The sequence below is a fragment of the Rhincodon typus genome, unplaced genomic scaffold (assembly GCF_021869965.1).
Source record: "Rhincodon typus isolate 14 unplaced genomic scaffold, sRhiTyp1.1 hic_rhity00002700, whole genome shotgun sequence".
In the NCBI taxonomy this organism is placed as follows: domain Eukaryota; kingdom Metazoa; phylum Chordata; class Chondrichthyes; order Orectolobiformes; family Rhincodontidae; genus Rhincodon; species Rhincodon typus.
The window spans coordinates 1,470-25,000 of record NW_025968338.1 but is presented as its reverse complement, the minus strand read 5'-3'; the positions used below and the strand labels follow the sequence as shown (position 1 = coordinate 25,000).

General features: G+C 43.1%; 1 protein-coding gene across 2 annotated transcripts; it reads right to left on the bottom strand.

The window, feature by feature from the left end:
* Window positions 1-3,854: 3,854 nt before the first annotated feature.
* On the bottom strand, window positions 3,855-22,739 carry LOC125481588 (membrane-associated phosphatidylinositol transfer protein 2-like). Of its 2 annotated transcripts, none has more exons than XM_048593350.1 (6): window positions 22,374-22,739; window positions 19,257-19,376; window positions 16,570-16,781; window positions 10,007-10,182; window positions 7,421-7,591; window positions 3,855-4,350 (listed from the first exon to the last, which is right to left on the bottom strand). In XM_048593350.1, exons 1-6 carry the CDS (start codon window positions 22,551-22,553, stop codon window positions 4,148-4,150), a joined length of 1,062 nt encoding a protein of 353 aa, XP_048449307.1. In that variant the 5' UTR covers window positions 22,554-22,739; the 3' UTR covers window positions 3,855-4,147. The 2 variants fall into 2 exon arrangements, with proteins under 2 accessions (XP_048449307.1, XP_048449306.1); XM_048593349.1 differs by having other exon boundaries at window positions 3,859-4,353; window positions 22,374-22,724.
* Window positions 22,740-23,531: the final 792 nt, after the last annotated feature.

The following is a 23,531-nucleotide window of genomic DNA, read 5'->3' as shown; positions in this document are numbered from 1 at the left end:
GCATTCCATTGTCTCAGAGATAGTAGGAACTGCAGATGCTGGAGAATCCGAGACAACAAGCTGCAGGGCTGGATGAACACAGCAGGCCAAGCAGCATCATAGGAGCAGAGAGGCTGACGTTTCGGGCCTAGACCCTTCAGCAGAAAAGGGGGAGGGGAAAGGGGTTCTGAAATAAATAGGGAGAGAGTGGGAGGCGAATAGAAGATGGATAGAGGAGAGGATAGGTGGAGAGGATAGGTGGAGAGGAAACAAACAGGTCGAAGAGGCGGGGATGGAGCCAGTAAAGGTGAGTGTACGTGGGGAGTTAGGGAGGGGATAGGTCAGCTCCCTACCTATGTCCGTGACACCACCCACGCCCTCCACCTCCTCCAGAACTTCCAATTCCCTGGTCCCCAACACCTCATCTTTACCATGGACGTCCAGTCCTTCTACACCTGCATTCCCCATGCAGATGGCCTTAAGGCCCTCCGCTTCTTCCTGTCCCGCAGGCCCGACCAGTCCCCCTCCACTGATACCCTCATCCGCTTAGCCGAACTCGTCCTCACACTCAACAACTTCTCTTTCAATTCCTCCCACTTCCTACAGACAAAGGGGGTAGCCATGGGTACCCGCATGGGCCCAAGCTACGCCTGCCTCTTTGTAGGTTACGTGGAACAATCCCTCTTCCGTACCTACACCGGCCCTAAACCCCACCTCTTCCTCCGTTACATTGATGACTGTATCGGCGCCGCCTCTTGCTCCCACGAGGAGCTCCAACAGTTCATCCACTCCACTAACACCTTCCACCCCAACCTTAAGTTTACCTGGACCATCTCTAACACCTCTCTCCTCTTCCTGGACCTCTCTGTCTCCATATCGGGCAAACACCTCGAAACCGATATTCATTTCAAGCCCACCGACTCCCACAGCTACCTAGAATACTCCTCCTCCCACCCACCTTCCTGCAAAAATGCTATCCCCTATTCCCAATTCCTTCGCCTCCGCCGCATCTGCTCCCAGGATGAGGCATTCCACTCCCGTACATCTCAGTTGTCCTCGTTTTTCAAGGACCGTAACCTCCCCCCCTCGGTGGTCGAGAACGCCCTCAACCGTGTCTCCCACATCTCCCGCACCTCATCCCTCACACCCCGTTCACGCATTAAGAACCAAAAAAGAATCCCCCTCGTCCTCACGTACCACCCCACCAACCTCCGGATCCAACGCATCATCCTCTGACACTTCCGCCATCTGCAATCCGATCCCACCACCAAAGACATTTTTCCCTCCCCACCCTTATCTGCTTTCCGGAGGGACAACTCTCTCCGTGACTCCCTTGTCCGCTCCACACTCCCCTCCAGCTCCACCACACCCGGCACTCTTCCCTGCAACCGCAGGAAGTGCTACACCTGCCCCCATACCTCCTCCCTCACCCCCATCCCAGGCCCCAAGAAGACTTTCCACATCAAGCAGATGTTCACCTGCACATCTGCCAATGTGGTATACTGCATCCGCTGTACCCGGTGTGGCTTCCTCTACATCGGGGAAACCAAGCGGAGGCTCGGGGACCGCTTTGCAGAACACCTATGCTCGGTTCGCAATAAACAACTGCACCTCCCAGTCGCGAACCATTTGAACTCCCCCTCCCATTCCTCAGACGACATGTCCATCCTGGGCCTCCTGCAGTGCCACAACGATGCCACCCGAAGGTTGCAGGAACAGCAACTCGTATTCCGCTTGGGAACCCTGCAGCGCAATGGTATCAATGTGGATTTCACAAGTTTCAAAATCTCCCCTCCCCCTACCGCATCCCAAAACCAGTCCAGCTCGTCCCTGCCTCCCTAACCTGTCCTTCCTCCCACCTATCCCCTCCTCCTACCTCAAGCCGCACCTCCATCTCCTACCGACCAACCTCATCCCGCCCCCTTGACCTATCCGTCCTCCCTGGGCTGACCTATCTCCTCCCTAACCCCCCACCTACACTCACCTTTACTGGCTCCATCCCCGCCTCTTCGACCTGTTTGTTTCCTCTCCACCTATCTTCTCCTCTATCCATCTTCTATCCGCCTCCCACTCTCTCCCTATTTATTTCGGAACCCCCCTTCCCCTCCCTCTTTTCTGAAGGGTCTAGGCCCAAAACGTCAGCCTCTCTGCTCCTATGATGCTGCTTGGCCTGCTGTGTTCATTCCATTGTCTGCCTTGATTATTTTGTGTGCCTGTACCCTGACCTTGTCTATTTCAGTCTAAAATGGATAACCTCATGTTTGCTTACATTGAACTCCATCTGCCACAGTTTTGTCCATTCACCCAGTCTATCAATATCCCTTCATAATTTTATGCTATCATCAGTCTACAATACCACCTAACTTTGTGTCATCAGCCAATTTGGATATATGACTTCTTATGCCATTAATCAAGTTATTCTTAAATAATGTGAATAATTGAGGTCTTATCACAGGTCTTAGCGGGACACCACTGGTCACATCCTGCCAATTTGAGTATCAACCCATTATTCCTACTTTGTTGCCTGCCACTCAACTAATTTACTTTGTCAGTAATTTTCCCTCAATTCCAGAAGCTTACACCTCAGTTAACAGTCTATTATGTGGACTTTATCAAGAACCACTCGCAAAACTGGAGTCAATGGGTACTGGGGGAGAACTCTCCACTGGTTGGAGTCATACCTGGCACAAAGGAAGACCGTTGTGGTTTCTCGAGATCAGTCATCTCAGCTCCAGGACATCTCTGCAGGAGATCCTCAGGATCATGTCTTTGGCCCATCAATCTTCACCTGCTTCATCAATGACCCTCTCTCCATCATAAGGTCAGCAGTAAGGATGTTTGTCGATGACTGCACAATGTTCAGCCCCATTTGGTCCATGTCCAAATGCAACAAGACCTGAACGATATCCAGGCTTGGGCTGATGAGCGGCAAGTAACGTTTGCACCATACAAATGTTAAACAACCACCACCTTCAATTAGGGACGTGCTAACCATCACCCACGGCATTCACGGCATTACCACCACTATCAACATCCTGGGGGCTTATCATTGAGCAGAAACTGAACTAGTTAGCCACATAAACAGTGGCTACAAGAGCAAGTCAGAAGCTAATCAGTTTGCAGTGAGCAATTCACCTCCTGACTCCCCAAAGCCTGTTCACCATCTACAAGGCACAAGTCAGGAATGTGATGGAATACTCCCCACTTGCCCTGGATGGATGCAGCTCCAGCAACACTCGACACCATCCAGGACAAAGCAGCCCCCGCTTGACTGGCACCACCTCCACAAACATCCACTCCCTCCACCACCAACGCTCAGTACCAGCAATGTGTACAAATCTACAAATGCCAAAGATTCTTATACAACACTCAATGCCACTGAGTCAAAATCCGAGAATTCCCTCCCCAACAGCCTTGTCGGGCGACCTACAGCATTGAACTGCAGTGGTTCAAGAAGGCAGCTCAGCGCCACCTTCTCAAGGGGCAACTAGGGACGGGCAGTAAATGCTGGCCAGCCAGCGACACCCACATCCCAGAGAAAATTTTAAAAATGATAATGAGGAAATATACACTGAGCACCATTTCTGGTCCAAACTCCTGAATACACTCTGCATTGCCTGTATGGCTTAGGATATTGTTTGTAACAAAAAAAAATACTCCAAATCACTAATTAACTCCCATCAAATGAATCATTGGCAATATTTGTAAAATACCAACAGGTATGACTTTGATATAAGTGAAAATTTGCCCAGTTCCTATTTCTGGAATATTACCTTGAAATACATACCCAATACTATTGTTTATCTTGATTTTCTATCAACACTAGCAGCTACAACTTACTTTACTTTGAATACAATGTGAGCTTGCTGCATGGAAGGAGCAGGAGCTGAATTTGCTTTGTGGGGGACACACTGCCTCGAAACAGTTTGTTGAATCAAAATAATGAACACTACCTACTCAATCAACACTTATGTCTGTATCCGAGAGACCTGGAAAAGGGATGTTTACAATAAAACAGTTGACAGAAAGATCAGGGATCACATGTTAATCAACACGTGACTGCACTGGATCTGCTTGGTACCCCATGCAATTGTACAGATTACAGGGACCTGGTGCCACACCAGGATCAGGGTTTCCTGCAAATTCAGTGGAATCCCATTCATGTTTACTAATAACACACAGGATATTTTGACGTATAGCAGCACTTACTATTCGCTATGTTGGAAGCTGTGTAACTGTCTGCCATTCCCGACACCTGACTGGCAATGCTGACTTCACTTGCCCTCCGGAATCCCCGGAAAACTGGGGCTGTTAAGGGGGAGGATGGCGATGAACTTTCCATGAGGATGCCAGCGTGAGACTGAATAACGTCTGCTATTGAACCAAAATAAAGAAATCCAAATTAGACCCATCAGGACAACAGATAAACTCTCAAACTAGAAAAAAGTATCAATGATCATATCTAAGGTTCATTTATCATTGATGTCATGGAGGAATTAATGCACCATCTGACTTTTGACAACAAAAAGAAACCCCGGCTAAGCAAAGGCAATACAAATATCTGGCCTGCCAATTTAGGTGACAGCTGTCAAGAGACAGAAGGGAAAAATAAAACAAGACCGGAGCTAAAGTCAGTTCAGTTTGTAAACATGGAAGATACTGCAGATAGTGAGGGGATGTCTAAGCTTAACCTTGGGAAATTATACAATACTCAACTGCGTCACAAAACCTAACTCCAAGTGCAGCATATCCACCAACTGAACACTCTTGTTCATAGTAGTACACTGGATTAAATAAAAGACTTGTTTAATTATTATTCCGATATCTCTTTCTAATTTTCACAACAGGAAATTAAGCTGATCAATAGAAATGGTGAAAAATGAGCCTCTCAGTTGCCAGATGAACAGTCATAATGTCAACTTAACAATCAGAAATCAAGAGTTTATGTTTAAGATCTGGCTGGTTCTTTATTCAACTATAAAGTGAATTCAGAATGCTTTGTATTAGGGGGAAGTTGCACAAAAGGGTATTGCCTTCTCAATTTACTCACGCCTCTTTTACATCAAGGAGCATGACTGGCCAGCAGCTGTGGACAGAGCTCTGACCTGACTCGTGCCCATTTCTAAAATGAAGTGGATCTATCAGGAAACTAAAGAAGCTGCATTAAGGAAGAGGTCATTGATAAAAGACAAAGTGGGAATAAAATTGTTATCACTCCTCGTATTCATTGTTGCATCAGAGATACTGCAGAGTTCCACATATTCCGACATTGTCTGGCACCACAATGTATTGTTGACAGGTACAATATTCCACTATATATTTTCTCAATAATACTTTGCGCTGAAAATTAGATTGATTGCTTATATCATGGGTTTTCTGTTCAAGGAAAACAAATTAAAGATGATTATTAAATATGCATTTAACTGATTAGTTGAATTTCAAACAGGGTGAATTATTTCAGTACTAACTTCTCAGCAGCAATGTCATGCCAAAAAAAAAGCACAAAATGCAAAGTAAAATCCAAACTCTCTCTCAGAAAACAAGATTGGAGTAGACTGTTATTCATCAATATGATCTTCAAATATAAATTAACTAAATGCAAAAACAGAATTATAAACTATGGCTAGATGAAACCAAAAACCTGCTTGGCATGTTTTGGTTTTTGATACTGATGGGAAGATGACTCTACAAGCTTACAAACCATGCAAAAGCAGTGGATTCCTTTTCTCTGGATTTTGCAGTGATGCTGGAGAGTGTCACTCAGCATCTATGCATTGGCCAGGGACAGCTCCATGAATTAAGCCATTCACCAGGTTTGTTTTTTTTTACACAGTACATTAATCAACCTCATGTGACATTGCACACAGGAAATCACAGCCAAATCTTCAGCTGAGGCGAGATTAGAGGGTAGCGGATAATAGGTGCAGGGAGCACAAACAGTTCCGATTTTGTAGTTGCATATTCTACACACATGCACCAATATTTCAAATACTCTGCCCAAGGTTGTTTTAAATTTAATTCAAATGAACTGATTACATTTTAATTGGAAGCTTTGATAAATCTAGATAAAAATCAAACATTTCATCGTGCTGAACTTGAAAGAATTTCAACTGCTCCGGACTTAATCAAGTAATATTATTAATTATCAAATATTGCTTTGCGGTTGTTCTCATTTTGAGATTGAGATTCAAACTGAATTCCTACATAATAGGGTTTGCCTATGTGTATTAGTGGATTTAAGTGTGTTTGTAGGATGTGATTTGGGATATTTTATCAATCAAATGATACTAAATAAATTCATGTAATTGTTTTTGGAGATGCAATGTGGCCTGTGTAGGTGCACAATTTTCCCTGCCAATCATGAACATTAGCCTACTCATCTTATCATTCCATATTTTCCCTGCACACTGTCCCCCATTCCCAGCCACAACAGTGAAAATGTTTCAAGTCCATTCTAATCACAAAACATACCACCACTAAGCAAAGAAGCAGGCACATAGCACAGATCACAACAGTACAAAAGGAGAGACTACACACACTCTGCAAAAGTTGGATTCCTACTGGAACCATCTTGCCAGTTAAGGACAGGAACAGGAATACTAGTTTCTATTACACTCTCCTGTTGTTGGAGAGTCACAAATGGAGTTTCCAGGATGAGGGTGGGGTTGTTCTGGATTGCCTCAACTAGAGCAGACGGGAAAAAAACACAAGGACAGACATCTAGCTATAAACCGTACAACAAACATCACAGTCAACCACTTACAGCAACTGAGAGAGTTAATGCTGGCAACTTTGTTCGTATTTTCAGATTTCTCATGCTATTGAAATAGTTATTAAGTTGATGTTTAATCTAAGTGACTTTACATGTTTTACAATGTAAGGATCAAATTTATCTCTTTAAAACTAAGGGCAAATGCAAACCTGTTGAAAGACAAAACAGAGGGAGAACATAGTGTCTTAGCTATCCCTGTATTAACAGCAATGGCATAGAATCAAATACAGTTTATATTCACAGTTACACCTATCAGATTCTCATTTCTGGCTTCTATTCTGCTATAGGAATATTTACACATTTATTATACAGGAATGGACTACTTAATGTTTGTTTACCACTATGAAAATAGGATCCTTGCTATATAAAACAAATGCTATTTCCGATATTTGCAGTCTTCTTTAACTTATTTCCAAAACATAAAAAAAAATCAAGTTCTCTCTGTTGGCCAACACATGCTACCGCAAGCTTTATACGCTTAAGCATGTTGTAGTTGATTGAAACATTTTCTAACAGAGCACTTGTTATAATATGTGACTTGTTATAATGTATAGCTCTGATCATGCTGGCTAATTATTGATAATTGACAAGCAGAACATTCTTCAATCTGCCAGCATATCTAACTACATTAACTAGTAGCTCTTCGTTGCTGATTGAAAGTGCGCCTACCCAGAAGAACAGAGCTGCCATCACCCAGTGGAAATCTCTGATACCGGGGAACATTAAATGGTGGGAGCAGGTGGAATTTCTTCTCCAGAAGTGGCTCCAAGCGGGAAGATGAAGGATCCGCTGGATGGAAGAGATTGTAAACCTGTTGACATGCTGGTCTCAACTGGTAGACTGAGAAGGAATGGAATTGATGTGACAATTAACAGACTTGTTTGACACAATGTTTCTAAGGTAAACATTAATTTTCATGATTCAAGTAAAACATTACTGAGAAAAGGGACACCAATAGCTATCCCATTACTCACACCAGCTATTGGAAAATAAACCTTCAAATTCATTTTAAACTTTCATTTGACTCGATTTCAGTTACCTGTTGGATAGCGTTTTAAGAAAAGAATTGCAACATATCAACAAAAACAACAGACAATCGGGTGGCACGGTGGCACAGTGGTTAGCACTGCTGCCTGTCAGCACCAGGGTCCTGGGTTTGATTCCAGTCTCGGGCGACTGTCTGTGTGGAGTTTGCACATTCTCCCCGTGTCTGCGTGGGTTTCCTCCGGGTGCTCCGGTTTCCTCCCACAGTCCAAAGATGTGCAGGGTAGGTGGATTGGCCATGGTAAATTACCTGTAGTGTTCAGGGATGTGTGGGTTATATGGGGATGCGTCTGGGTGGGATGCTCTGAGGGTCGGTGTGGAATTGTTGGGCTGAAGGGCCTGTTTCCACACTGTAGGGATTCTATGATTCTAAAAATAATGTGGGAAAGATCCTGGTCATTCACAATCAGGATGTGAAACAAATGGTGCCAGAACAGTCCAAACACTTGACTGCGGAATGTGGGCTATCCAAGACGAGAGGAGAAGGAAGGATAAATAAAATAAGGCAAGATGCAAAACAGACTGAAATTCATCAGTAACAATTTTTCACTCACACCAAGTTAAAATGAATCCTATTAGGATCCCTAGGATATTCATATTGGATAGAATGGGCAGCATGTAAAGAAGATGTAAAATCCAAAACAAAGGAGGTCGGTAAAATTCCTAAAGTATTTGTTTTCAGTGTCAGTTACCCTGGAACTGAGTGCTCATTGAGTACAGTGTTTCAGGGAGAAACATAGCTTGTAACAGAAGCTGGGTGGGGTTAACCCACCGTGCTGGCAGTCACTGTGGTCTTTGTGGGTTAATTATCTTTTGGGTCAGAATGGAATCCCTTTGGGGATTTTCAGTCCTGTATTGGCTACAGATTTTCTTTAGCTGTTCCAGAAGATTACGTGATGTGAAATGATACATTGGTGGATGGGACAAGTGGAAAACCCATTTGGATTCCTGTCCTTTTCCAGCTACATCAGAGTCGATCACGAGATCCAGGGAGAGCTAGTCAACTGGATACAAAATTGGCTTGATGGTAGCGAACAGATAGTAGTGATAGAGGGTTGGTGTTCACACTAGAGGCATGTGACCAGTAGTGTTGTACAAGGATTGGTGCTGGGTCCACTGTTGTTCTTCATTTATATAAATGATTTGGATGTGAATATTGGAGGCATGTTTAGTAAGTTTAAGGATGACACCGCAAAATTAGTGGTATAATGGACAATGAAGAAGGTTAAAACCGAAAGAACTGTGAATGCTGTAAATCAAGAACAAAACAGAAATTGCTGGAAAAGCTCAGCAGCATCTGTGAAGAAAAAAAATCAGAGTTAACATTTCGCTTCTGGTGACCCTTACTCAGAAGGTTAACGGAGAGCACAACGGGATCTTGATCAACTGGGCCAATGGGCCAAAAAAGAGGAATGGCAGATGAGGTTTAAGGCAGCTACATGTGAGGTGTTGCATTTTAGTAAGACATACCAGGCAGGACTTACACAGTTTATCACAGAATTCCTACAGTGCGGAAAGAGCCCATTCAGTCCACTGTGTCCATACCAATCCTTTGAAGAGCATCCCACCCAGACCCAGCTATAGGAAGAATATCATTCAACTGGAAGGGCTGCAAAAAAGATTTACAAGGGACTGGAAGGTTTGAGTTTTAAGGAGAGGCTAGATAGGCTGGGACATTTTTCCTTGGCGTGTAGGAGGCTGAGGAGTCACCTTATAAAGAGGTTTATAAAATTTTGAGAGGTACAGATAAGGTGAATAGCCAAGTTTTCTTCCCCAGGGTGGGAGAGTCGAAAACTAAAGGTGTAAGGTGAGAGGGGAAATATTTAAAAGGGACCTGAGGAGTGACTTTTTTCACACAAAGGATGGTGTGTATGTGGAATGAGCTGCCAGAGGAAGTGGTAGAGCAGATATGGTTACAACATTTAAGATATTTGGACAGGTATATGGATAGGAAAGGTTTAGACCTATATGGACCAAATGCAGGAAAATGGGCTAATTCAGTTTAGGAAACCTGGTCAGCATGGACGGGTTGGACTGAAGGGCCTGTTTTTGTGCTGTATGACTCTACGATGCAGATCACTTCCTGAGCAAGAAATGCTGCAACGCCAAAACACTTTCTCAACCAGGAACAGGATGTAGAAACAAAATTTATTGGCAATTTTTCATTTCACTGTAACAAACAGAGGGAATTGCACTGGTCAAGCTACCCACCATCCAAGCTGGGAATCACTGTCTTCCTCAATGCCAGGACCAGTCCCAAGGGGGAGCCAAACAGAAAGAAGTCAGTCACTTCAAATTCAAACTTTCCAGGGTTTACTCCTTCGAGCATGGTTGAACCACTAGATCGCCTTGACCCAGGATCATTCTTTAACACACTAGATTGCAAACTACAAGAAAAAACGCAAATATTAATATTTAAGATCTTTTTCTTTTATATTAAATTCCCAATAAAAACTACACCTCAGCTAGGTTGTCAATCTGCTGATCTATGAAAGGAAGTAAACATTAAAAGGACACAGCAACAGGCAGTAGAGAAGCAGTGCAGAAAAATCACATCCATTCTTCCCTTCAAAAGATCTCAACAAACACTGCCTTGTACCCAAGGTTTAGGTGAATTCAGGGGATCAACACAGCAGAAACAGGAAATGGAAAGAGGACATTTTGTCAAAAACACACTGATCACATTAAAGTAATCACACCACACAAATGCCATGCAATTTCATTAAGCGACAATCTAACCACTGACTGTTGACATTCAATAATGTTACCATCATGTTATCAGCATTCTGGGAGTTCCCACTGACCAGAAACTCAACTGGATTTGCCATAAAAATACAGTAGCCACAAGAGCAGGTCAGAGACTAGAAATCCTGCAGCAAGTAACTCACTTCCTGACTCCCCAAAGCCTGTCCACCATCTCACAGGCACAAGTCAGGAGTGTGATGGAATACTCCCCACTTGCCTGGATGAGTGCAGCCCCAACAACACTCAATAAGCTCAACACCACCCAGGATAAACTAGCCCGCTCGACTGGCACCACATCCACAAGCATCCAATCCCTCCACCACCGGCGCTCAGTAACAGCAGTGTGTACTATCTACAAGATGCACTGCAGAAACTCACCAAAGATCCTCAGACAGCACCTTCCAAACCCACGACCACTTCCATCTACAAGGACAAGGGCAGCAGATACATGGGAACACCATCACCTCCAAATTCCTCTCCGAGCTATTCACCATCCTGACTTAGAAATACATCACAGTTCCTTCACTGTCACCAAGTTAAAATTCTGGAATCCATCCCGAATGGCACTGCGGGTCTACCTACAACTCATGGACTACCGCAGTTCAAGATGGCAGCTCACCAACACCTTGTCAAGGGCAACGAGGGACGGGAAATAAATGCTAGCCGAGCCAGCGACACCCACATGCCACAAGCGCCACTACAGGGATGCACATTGGCTCAGTGGTTAGCACTGATGCCTCACAATGCCAGGAACCCAGGTTCAATTCCAGCCTCAGGTAACTATCTGTGTGAAGCTTGCACATTCTTCCCATGTCTGCAAGGGTTTCCACCGGGTGCTCCAGTTTCCTTCCACAGTCCAAAGATGTGCAGCTTAGGTGGATTGGCCGTGCTAAATTGCCCGTAGTGTCCAGGGATGTGTAGATTAGGTAGATTAGCCATGGGAAATGCAGGGTTACAGGGATAGGGTAGGGGGGTGTGTCTGGATGGGTGTTCATCAGAGGGTCAGTGTGAACTTAGAACATAGAACAGCACAGCACAGTATAGGCCCTTTGGCCCACGACGGTGTGCTGACCTATTACCCTACTCTAAGATCAAACTACCCTGCATACCCTACATTTTACTATCCTCCACGTGCCTCTCCAAGAGTTGCTTAAATGTCCCTAAAGTATCTGACTCCATTACCACTGCTGGCAGCACATTCCATACGCCCACCACTCTCTGTGTAAAGAACCTACCTCTGACATCTCCCCTATACCTTTCTCTAATCACCTTAAAATTATGCCCCCTCGTAATAGCCGTTTCCGCCCTAGGAAAAAATCTCTGACTATCCACTTTATCTATGCCTCTCATCATCTTGTACACCTCTCATCCTTCGCTCCAATGAGAAAAGCCCTAGCTCCTTCAACCTTTCCTCATAAGACCTGCCCTCCAGTCCAGGCAGCATCCTGGTAAATCTCCTCTGAACCCTCTCTAAAGCTTCCACATCCTTCCTACAATGAGGTGACAAGAATTTGAACACAATTATCCAAGTGTGGTCTAATCAGGGTTTTATACAGCTGCAGCATTACCTTGTGGCTCTTAAACTCAATTCCCCTGCCAATGAAAGCCAACACAACCCTATCAACTTGGGTAGCAAATTTAAGGGATCTATGGACGTGGACCGCAAGATCCCTCTGTTCCTCCAAACTGCCAAGAATCCTGCCATTAACCTTGTATCCTGCATTCAAATTCCACCTTCCAAATGAATCACTTCACACTTTTCTGGGTTGAATTCCATCTGCCACTTCTTTGCCCAGCTCTGCATCCTGTCAATGTCCCGTTGCAACCTACAACAGCCGTCCACACTATTCACAACTCCACCAACCTTCGTGTTATCGGCAAACTTACTAACCCACTCTTCCACTTCCTCATCCAAGTCATTTATAAAGATCACAAACAGCAGAGATCCCAGAATAGATCCCTGCAGAACACCACTGGTCACAGAGCTCCAAGCTGAATATTTTCTATCTACCATCACCCTCTGTCCTCTATTAGACAGCCAATTCTGTATCCAGACAGCCAAATTTCCCTGAATCCCATGCCTCCTGGCCTTCTTAATGAGCCTACCATGGGGAACCTTATCAAATGCTTTGCTAAAATCCATATACACCACGTCCACTGCTTGACCTTCATCAATGTGTTTTGTCACATCCTCAAAGTATTCAATAAGGCTTGTGAGGCATGACCTGCCCCTCACAAAGTCAGGCTGACTATTTCTAATCAAACTGTGCTTTTCCAAATAATCATAAATACTGTCTCTCAGAATCCTCTCCAATAATTTTCCCACCACATAAGAAAGACTGACTGGACTGTAATTCCCAGGATTATCCCTATTCCCTTTTTTGACCAAGGGAATAACATTTGCCACCCTCCAATCATCTCATAATACTCCAGTGGACAGTGAGGACGCAAAGATCATGCCAAAGGGGCAGCAATCTCTTCCCTCGCTTCCCTTAGCAACCTTGGGTATATCCCGTCTGGCCCAGGAGACTTATCTATCCTCATGTTTTTCAACATTTCTAGCACATCTTCCTTCCGAACATCAACCTGTTTGAGCATATCAGCTTGTTTCATGCTGTCCTCACAAACGTCAAGGTCCCTTTCACTGGTGAATACTGAAGCAAAGTATTCATTAAGGACCTCCCCTACCTCCTCCGACTCCGCGATCAAGTTCCCTCCACTATCCCTGATTGGCCCTACCCTCACTCTGGCCATCTTCTTGTTCCTCATATATGTATAGAATGCCTTGGAGTCTTCCTTAATCCTACCTGCCAAGGCTTTTTCATACCCCCTTCTTGCTCTCCTAAGTCCATTCTTCAGTTCCTTCCTGGCTGCCTTGTAGCTCTCTAGAGCCCTGTCCGATCCTTGCTTCCTCAACCTTAAGTGAGCTTCCTTCTTCCTCTTGACTAGATGTTTCACATGTCTTGTCATCCAAGGTTCCTTCACCTTACCATCAGTGGGACTTGTTGGGTTGAATGGCCTGTTTCCAACTGTAGGGATTCTATGATGATGAAGTGAGTAAAACAAATATAAAGCTCATTGCACGAATACATCTGTGACAAGGGTCAAGTCTGAAGATTTGAGTCGAGCAAAGTCTAATCAAAAAGATTAGCATTGTCTGATCTGAGGATGAGCACTGTCCAGTAAAATCTTCCAATGCAAAGTAGTTTGGGACCAAACCAGCATCGATTTCAATTCATAGAACATCAACACTAACATAAAATCATACTGTGTGAACTTCTCAGAGACAGTGAAGTTTAAAACCTTCAATACATATAGGATTGGCTAACTATTAGAAGACGAGAAATGGCATCAAAGGAGCCATTTTCAAGATGGCAACCTGTAACTAGTGGTGTGCTACAGGGATCAGTGCCAAGGCCACAATTACTTACAATATATAGTAATGACTTGGATAAAGGAAGTGAATGTACTACTGAAAGGTTTGCAGAGGACTTGACAGGATCAATGCAGAACAGTTGTTTCCCCTTGTGGGAGAGTCTAAAACCAGAGGGCATCATCTCAGAGTAAGGGGTCGCTCATTTATGACAGAGATGGGAAGGATTTTCTTCTGAGGGTAATCAATCTGTAGAATTTTCTTTTTTACCGCAGAGGGTTTGCGAGGCTTGGTCATTATGTATATTTAAGGTTGATACAGACAGATTTTTAATCAGTAAGGCAATCAAGGGTAATGGGGAAAGGCAGGAAAGTAGAGTTGAGGATTATCAGATCAGCCGTGATCTCAATGAGTGGTGGAGTTGACTTGATAGACTGAATGGGCTACTTCTGTTCTTGCATCTTATGGTCAATTTCATGAAGACTATAAGACCATAAGAAATAGGAACAGGAATCTGCCATTTGGCCGCTTGAGCCATTCAATAGGGTCACGGGCTGATCCGACATTCCTCACATCCACTTGCCTGTCCTTTCTGCATAATCCTTGATTTCCTGACGGATCAAGACTCTATCTGTCTTAGCCTTAAATATACAGAAGGACTCTGTCCCACAGCCCTCTGTGGCAAGGAGTTCCAAAGACTCAACTCTCAAAGAGAAGAAATTCCTCCTCATGTCAGTCTTAAATTGGCGCCCCTTTATTCTGAGACTATGCCCTCTGGTTCTTGACTATCCCATGAGGGGAAATATCCTCTCAGCATTTATCCAACTGCAACTTACTGCAACTGTAAAAGGTGCTGGTGAGACCACATTTGGAGCATTATTGAGAGCTGTTTTAGTCCCCTTATTTAAGGAGCGATATTGTTTCACTGGAGACTTCAGAGGAGGTTCACTAGGACAATCCCTGGTGTGGAGGAACTGTCTTATGTGCAAAGGCCAACCGGTTGGGACTCTACTCATTGGAGAATAAGAGGTGATCTCAGTGAATCATATAGGATTCTTATACGGCTTTACAGGGTAAGTACTGGTCTTACGTACATGTGACAATAATAAATCAAATCAAAAAAAGGTACCACCGAGTTCCTTTGTACTGCAGCTTTCTGCATTTTTCTCCATTACATAGTATTCTGTACCTTTGTTCGCCCTTCCAAATGAACAAATTCACATTTTCCCACATTACTCTCCATTCCCCAACATTTTGCACAGATGTACAGAACTGTTATTAATTCAAGCTATTATTTGCAAATTCTACTGCATGCAAAAAAATGCAATTGTTAAAGAAAATCTGAAATAAAAATTTTAAAAATGCTGTGAGATTCAGCAGTGATGTCCATTTTTTTCTCTCCTCTTTCTATCTAGATGTTGAAAGTGTTTTACAAATGAAAATTATTGCTGCCATTTTATGATGCAGGAATTTGCAGTGCCCTTGTTGAACTCCCTTAACCACCTATGTCACTGTTACCTCTAAACCCGACCATCCAAATGCACACTTTGCAGCATTTCATGTCCTACCTTAAATTTGAACTCATAGAAAACTCTGGCATTGCCTTAACGTGTTCCAAATACCTTTGGCCCATTAACCCCGTGCTTACTGACTTACATTGTTCATGGTCCAATAATTCCTTTATTTTAAAATTCGTAGCTAATTTGAAATTGTTCTATAGACTCACTGCTCCCCAGTTCTGTAACCACCTTCAGACCTACAATCCTCTGAGACATGTACAATCCTCCAACACTGAACTTTTTGACATCCTAGATTTTCTCTTCATGGCCGTGCCATCAGCTGCCAAGGACCTAAGCTCTTGAGGCATTTCCATTAATCTCTCTTTCATTCTTTAAGACAACCTTAAAACTTACCTCTTTGTTCAAACTTTTGGCCATTTTCATTCATTCATTGGAAAAGCTCAGCAGGTCTGGCAGATTCCGTGAAGGGAAAAACAGAGTTAACGTTTCGGGTCCGGTGACCCTTCCTCGTTCTGACGATGCTGCCAGACCTGCTGAGCTTTTCCAGTAACTTTGCTTTTGTTCCTGATTTACAGCATCTGTAGTTCTTTCGGTTCTCATTTATTCATTCTCAGGTTGTGGGTGTCACTGGCTAGTCCAGCATTTAACATTCATCCTTAAGTGTCCTTAAGAAGATAGTGGTGAGCCATATGCTTGGAAATAACGGGCCAGGTTGGTCAGCATTCTCAGTTCCCTACCCTCCTGCCAAGTTGGCCTAGTCTCGGGTCTGACACCTCTCGTGCCGGCCAAATCTAACTTTGCCACAGCTACAATGAGAATATTAGTCTGAAACAGCCATATTTTAAGACTGTGTTCCATAGTTCTACATTTCCCCGTCAGGGATAACACTCTTACAGAAACTATCCGGTCAACCACTGAAGAATTTTATCATTTCAATAATTTACCTTTCACTCTTCTAAATTCTAAGTTGAGTCAATCTCCCCTTTAGCACATTTGTTGCATTGCCAGAAGCAACTCATTGAGCCTCTACTGCATTCCATCTAGGAGAAGTATGTCCTTCATCAGGTAAAGACAGCATATTGACATGTCTGTACATTTTGCTCTAGAACTCTTGGTTGAATCTTTTAAGCTCTTACCTTGAAAGAAAAGCCTGGTGGTGTTTAATTGTGTCAAGTTCATATGTTGAAGAATCACTCCTCTTTCTTGGCAGCTGTTTATTTGGATTATCCATGCTGCTTCGAGGAATGTCAATGTTGCTTCTACTGAGATGCCTGCTGGTTTCCAGGTTGGAAGCATTGCACATACAGCTGTTGTTCACAACTATACCAGGAGATAATAGATCATTGTCCTGTAAATCAATTATAGCACACAGGCAATTGATAACTGCTCCCAACAGAAAAGGCTACTAAATGTGACTGTAAAATTGCACATTATATAAGCAGAGATAAGGATTATTGCTTCCACTATGATTAATATTTAGTGATGCTAAATCATGTTCAACTGGTGGGGAGCTTCCAATCAGCAGCAGCAATCTCATATCTCAGCCAAATAATAGTTATATTTGCACTGATTTCACATGATGCAAGATTCATCTCCACGCCACAGTCCCTTAATGACAGATCTCATATGACTGGCTGAATCAAAAACTCAGTTTCCTCAGCCTTGGATTGTTTTTACTATTTACCATTATTTAAGTTTGGATAAGATAATTGTTAACCTTTGAAACTCTCTTCCCGGATATCAGTGGATACCAGAGTCACCGAGCACTTTTAATACTGACGTAACAAAAAAGTCAAAGGTTATTGGTCTGCTGGAATTGTTTTTAATTTTTTCACATGATGTGGATTTTGCTGCTGAAGCCAGCACTTATTAACTGATCATCTCATTCCTAATTGATCTGGAGAGGGTGGTGAGCTGTCTTATTAAACTGTTTCAGTTCATTGACTGTAGGTAAATCAAAATGCTGTAAGGAAGGGAGTTCCTGGATTTTGATTCAGCAACAGAGAAGGAACAGTGATATAATTCTGTAGATGGCCCACACTGCTACACTGTGAATCAGTGGTGGAGACGGTGAATGCTGAAAATGGATGTGATGCCAATCAAGCAGAGTCATTTGTCTAGGATGATGCTGAGTTTCTGGAGTGCCTTTGGAATTATATACAAATTGCAAGTATTCCATCATACTCCTGACCTGTGCATTGGAGATGCACGAAGGAGAAATTTCTAGTCTGTAAACTATTCTTGTAACCACAGTGTTTATAAGGCTGGTCCAGTTCAGCTTTTGGTCAATGGAAATTCCCAGAATATTGATAGTAAGGATTCGGTGATTATAATGTCACTGAAAGTCAAGGGATAATGGTTAGATTCGCTCTTTTATCTGCTTTAATAAGGTCAAGAGCTGCATAGCCCTACTGGAACCCAAACTAAGCATCAGTGATCAGGTTAGTGCTAAGCAATTTGTTCGATAGAGCAGTCAATAACATCTTTCATCAGTTTGCTGATGATCGAGAGTAGACTGATAGGGTGGTAATTGGCCAGGCGGAATTTATCTTCTTTTTTATGCATAAGATATAATGAGGCAAATTATCCATTATAGTCTCGGCTCAAACGCTGAAACAGCTGAACTCAAGAGGAGAACTGAAGGTGACTTTTCTTAACATAAGGCATTTCTTGACCAATAGTGGCACCAAGGAGCCCTAGCAGAACTGAAATCAATGAGAATCAGGGGAAATCTCTTTCTCTATTGGAGTCATTATGGCACACAGAAAGATCTCTATGATTGTTGGAGGTCAGTCATCTCTGTCCAGGCATCACTGCAGGAGCTCCTTAGGGTAGTGTCCATGGCTCAACCATCTTCGGTTTAAATTAACTCCCCACCATCAAAAGGTCAAAACTGGAGATGCTTGCTGATGATTACACAATGTTCAGCATCATTCATGACTCCTAAGACACTGAGGTGCAAGAAGTGCCATCTCCCCTTGATATCCAACACTAGTACAGTAGATGAACTGAGATAGTTTGGCGAGGAGCGCAGCTGGTTCTTGAAAACAGGTCTTCAGTACAATTGCTGGAATTTTTATCAAAGCCCGAAGCCTTGCAATGTCTAGGTCCATACAGCCATTTCTTGCTATCACATGGAATGAATTAAATCGTCGGAAAACTGGAATCTGTGGTGCTGGGGATCTCGGAAGGAGGCCAAGATGGGTTATTCACTTGGCTTTCTGGCTGAAGATAGATTCAAATGCTTCAGCTTTCTCTTTTGCACTAATGTACTAGACTTCACCCATCACTGAGAACGGGATATTAGTAGGGCATCCTGCTGTTCTAGTTAATTGTTTACTAACATTCATAACAGAATGCAGCAAGACTGCAGAGCTTAAATCTGATGCATTGGTTGTGGAGTTGCTTAGTCCTATCCATCACATTTAGGTAAAAAATGGTGATGCTCCTGATATGCTGTTCTGCTCTCTTCAATGAACTGGCTCTGCCCCTTGGCTTGATGGTGAAGTGGAGGATATGCAAATTTGTATGATGTTTACTAATTCAATTTGTGAAAGAAAATCATAACATGGCAACCAGGCTGTGCAATGAGAACAAAAGGAAAGTGAAACAGACTATTATTTTAACCAATATGAAGCCATCTGGTCTTTACTCTATTGCCTAAAAGTCATCTCAAGATATGATCACGGCACTGGTTTTCAGAGACAAATCAGAGAATATAATCCCCAAAGCAGAGGTAAGGAACCCACTTGATAAAGAATCACAATTTATTCCCAATAAGACAATGGGGTGGAAGCAAGTTAACATTTGATAAGTTCATTACCTGCACACTCACAACACTACCTCTCCTGCTACTGTTCTGGCTCTCAGAGACTGTCTGATTACTGAAGCAGAGGGCATCAAATCCCAGGATTCCCCCAACACAATCTCCAATCAAACATACCTGCAATAAGTGAGACAGCATTAAATACACAATGAGAGCTGATAAATGTGTGCTTTAAACTTGCACACTTATCCTTAAACTGCTTTATGGATTGGAAGGTATACCCCTTATACCAGGAAATTCAATTTTTAAGGCTTCAAGTACAAGTGATAGCATGTTTGTTAAGATGCATCAATTAAGTAAGAACATTTTAATTTTTCAGAAAGTGGCAAAAATGTTTATTTTCCATGTAGAGAAATGTGCTGCACTTCCCTCCCCATAATATTTTTCCACTATCTCATTATTTCTTTGAAAGAGTCCAACGACCCAATATTCTAAAACAACAAACAATTCAGACACCTCACCCAAGCGCCAGGCACAAGCAGTGGCTACAATTTAACAGTTACTTCACTACTTGGAATGTCTGAAGATTGTGAATATAAACCTATAGAAATACAAGTTTGTTCCTTCTTGGAATGTTTACCTTTGTAAGCAATACAAATCAGGAATGCTCATGATTAAACCCTTTCCTGTTAGATCTTGTCATCTATTTACTTAAGGGACAGCAAAATCAAATTGGGACTGAGGCCAAGTAAAACAGCAAGCACGCCGTGCTTTATGCATTTATCTGTTCCTTGTCCTGCACAAAGCTTTCTGCGGCTGCATTACGAATGTGACCTGTGGAAATTGTGTCTCTGGCTACCCACCTCTGGGATGACAATCCAGCCTGCAAAATATTTCAGGTAGATGACCATTCACCAGAACTAGGAAACAGACTTTTAGCAAGGGGTGGGTGGGACAATGACAAAAGAAAGTTCTACAATAGGCTGAAGATAGTAAACAATTGTTTATCTTTGCCTACTTCTCAGATAAGGTATGATATTCCCTGTGGGCTCTGAACTCCACCATCAGGCTGAAATGGGAGCCAGAAACTGTCTCCACTGTGTGAGAAAGAGTAAGTTGGTGTGACAGCGACAGCAAGAACTGCAGATGCTGGAGTCAGAAATAACACAGTGTGGAGCTGGAGGAACACAGCAGGCCAGGTAGCATCAGAGGAGCAGGAAGGTTGACGTTTCAGGTCGGGACCCTTCTTCAGAAATGGCAGAATGTGACATTCCCTGGCAACCAATAGCCAGAGGACAGGTCCAGCACCCAAATAAGGATAGCAGGTAGATCCTGAAGGTGGAGGCCCAATCAGAGGCATTCTAGCTTAAATGAAGCAGCAACCCATAATGGGAAGGAATAAAGAGATGACAGTGTTAGAAATGCAGATCATTTAAGGGTCAACCAGAACAGTTCCAGTGTTGATTAAGAACGTGTAATGTTCATTGACCTTTGTATTTAAGAGCTGGGTTCTTAGAGGGCTCTTGTGGTGCGTTGGAAGTGCCTCTACATCTGAACCAAAGTGCCACGATTTAAGCCCAACCTGCTCCAGAGGTGTGGAATAACACTTCTGAGTAGGCTAATTAAAATATTTTTAAAAATAAAGAGCTGGGTTCTTGTGGTGCAGTGGTAGCGTCCTTACCTCTAAGCCAGGAGGCCAGGTTCAAATTACTCCAGATGTGTGTCATAACATGTCTGAACACGTTGATTAGAAAAAGAAACAGTTGGGATATTCATCCTTGAAGCCTTTGCACAAAGAGGTGGGCACTGTGGGGGCGGGAGTGCATCATCTCCCCCTCCAACACTATTTTGATTAAGTTCCCTCTTTCTTTTCATTCCCTTCCTTCATTTCTGTTATTGGGCAATGCTTGTGATTTATTTGTTTATTTGGTCAAGTGGCTGATTTTGGTGGTAGGTTTATGAAAAAGAGCTGGACTTTCGTTAATTAGGTGGTAAAATAAACAAAAAGAAGAGCTGGGTTCTTAGGGTCTCTCGAAGCCCAGCGGAAATGTCTCCTTTCTGGGCTAGAGGTCTGGATTCTACTCCCACCTACCCCAGATAGTTGTTCTAATGTGTCTGAATAGATTGATTCTAAAAAGGAGAGGTTGGTTCTTGTTCGTGCCCCACTGTCCTATGAGAAAGAGCACATAGTGACCACCAGCATCTTTGAAGCCTTCAGAGAGTGAGGTGGGCACCACATGGGGTGCATTACCTCCCCTTCCAACACCATTTTGATTTACATCCCTCCTTTATTTATCCCATCTTTTTTGTGACACTGCCCCTGGTAGGCTGTGCTTGTGATTTGTTTAATTAATTACTCAGGTGATTTGGTGGAGAATTACACTTAAAAAAGCTGGGCTCTTGGGGTCTGGTGGCACAGTGGTAGTGCCCTTATCATGGGCAATATGGCCTGGGTTCAAATTCCACCTGCACCAGACATGTGTCATAACTTGTCTGAACAGGTAGATTAAAAATATCTATTCTCAGCATCTTTTAGTTTGGGTGATTTGATGATGGATGTTTGAAAATAAAAGAAAAACATCGGTTCAGGCCTGTGGGGAGTTGGCTTCCGGAGAAATACAGCCATGATCAAACGGTAGAGCAGATTTGATGAGCTGAATGGTTCCTATATCTTATGATCTTAAGCACAGGGAAAAGATCCAGAGGGTAAAGGTGGACACTGGTGTTTGTGCTAAACTATAGATTTATTATAAAATCCTTGTAAATCTCTGAAAGTCCTTTGTTGTACAATTGAGCACATGGATATCTGTCTATAAAACAAGACAGAAAGCACCCACCGCTTAAATTTAAAGAATAGGCTTTGCAGTCAGGGGTCTCTACATGGCTGCCCTGCTCTGCTGCAACGTCCAGAAACAGACCTGCAGGAGCATGAAGGCCAAATAGAAAAGTCCAATCGATTGAATCTAAATGGCCTTAAGTGAATCTTAATGATCTGTGTTGATTCTCTGCAGTGTGTGGCCAATAGTCCTGTTAACATCCTCATCTAGCCTCTGTGAAAATGGCTTGGGGCAGAACAGAACAGGGAGCTTTTTTCATGCTTCCAATTCTGGTGCTAGCAGGGCCGAGAAATTAATTCAAAGTTACAACCAAAGATTTTACTTCCCAAATACTGACCTGGCCACTAAAGGAGACACCCTCCTGAGATTTGATAAAATCACTGTACACCTGATTTGCTCTGAAAATCACCGTAGCAACTGCCTCCTGGTAGTGAGGAGATGATGTTGCCAACAAAGGAAGTGCAGCCAGTGGAATGTGATCTTGGCTGTTTGACAAACAGCTTTCATCAGAGTTCATGGGACTGAGGCTGGAAAAGCAAAAAAAATTGATTAGAATAAAGAGAAAGCTACAATGTTATCTGAAAGAAAGTGACACTTGTTACCTTCTGGTTTGCTGGAATACTGAAACCTAACTGAGGAAGAAACGAAAGGAGACATTTAAATGGAGTTGGCACTTTTCAGAAGAAGCACATCAGAGCTTAAAATAGCAAAATAAACTACCAAAATAGAAATAAGATCAATAGGATTCTTGGCACATATTGTATGGTGTGCTTGCAGTAATAAATTCAAAGCTACTGCTTGAGGCACCAGTGGTAGAAATTGAATACAAGATGAAAGTGGCCTTGTGTAAAGCAACTGCTCCCGGGTGACACTGCATTCCTGCCATCAAATACTTGCTCTTGGTTTGTAATGTGAGTACACTGCACAATATTTTGACTGTTTCATGGAAGAGTTTAGCTCTCTCTCACTCAAAATTTTATAGAACATAGAACAGTACAGCATAGTACAGGCCCTTCGGCCCACGATGTTGTGCCAACCTATTATCCTACTCTAAAATCAAACTACCCTGCATACCCTAAATTTTACTATCCTCTATGTGCCTATCCAAGAGTCGCTTAAAAGTCTCTAAATTATCTGACTCCACTACCACTGCTGGCAGCACATTCCACACATCCACCACTCTCTGTGTGAAGAACCTACCTCTGACATCTCCCCTATACCTTCCTCCAATCACATTAAAATTATGCGCCCTTGTAATAGTCATTTCTGCCCTGGGAAAAAGTCTCTGGCTATCCACTCTATCTGTGCCTCTCATCATCTTGTACACCTCTATCAAGTCACCTCTCATCCTTCTTCGCTCCAATGAAAAAAGCCCTCGCTCCCTCAACCTTTCCTCATAAAACCTGCCCTCCAGTCCAGGCAGCATCCTGGTAAATCTCCTCTGAACCCTCTCTAAAGCTTCCAAACCTTTCCTATAATGAGGTGACCAGAACTG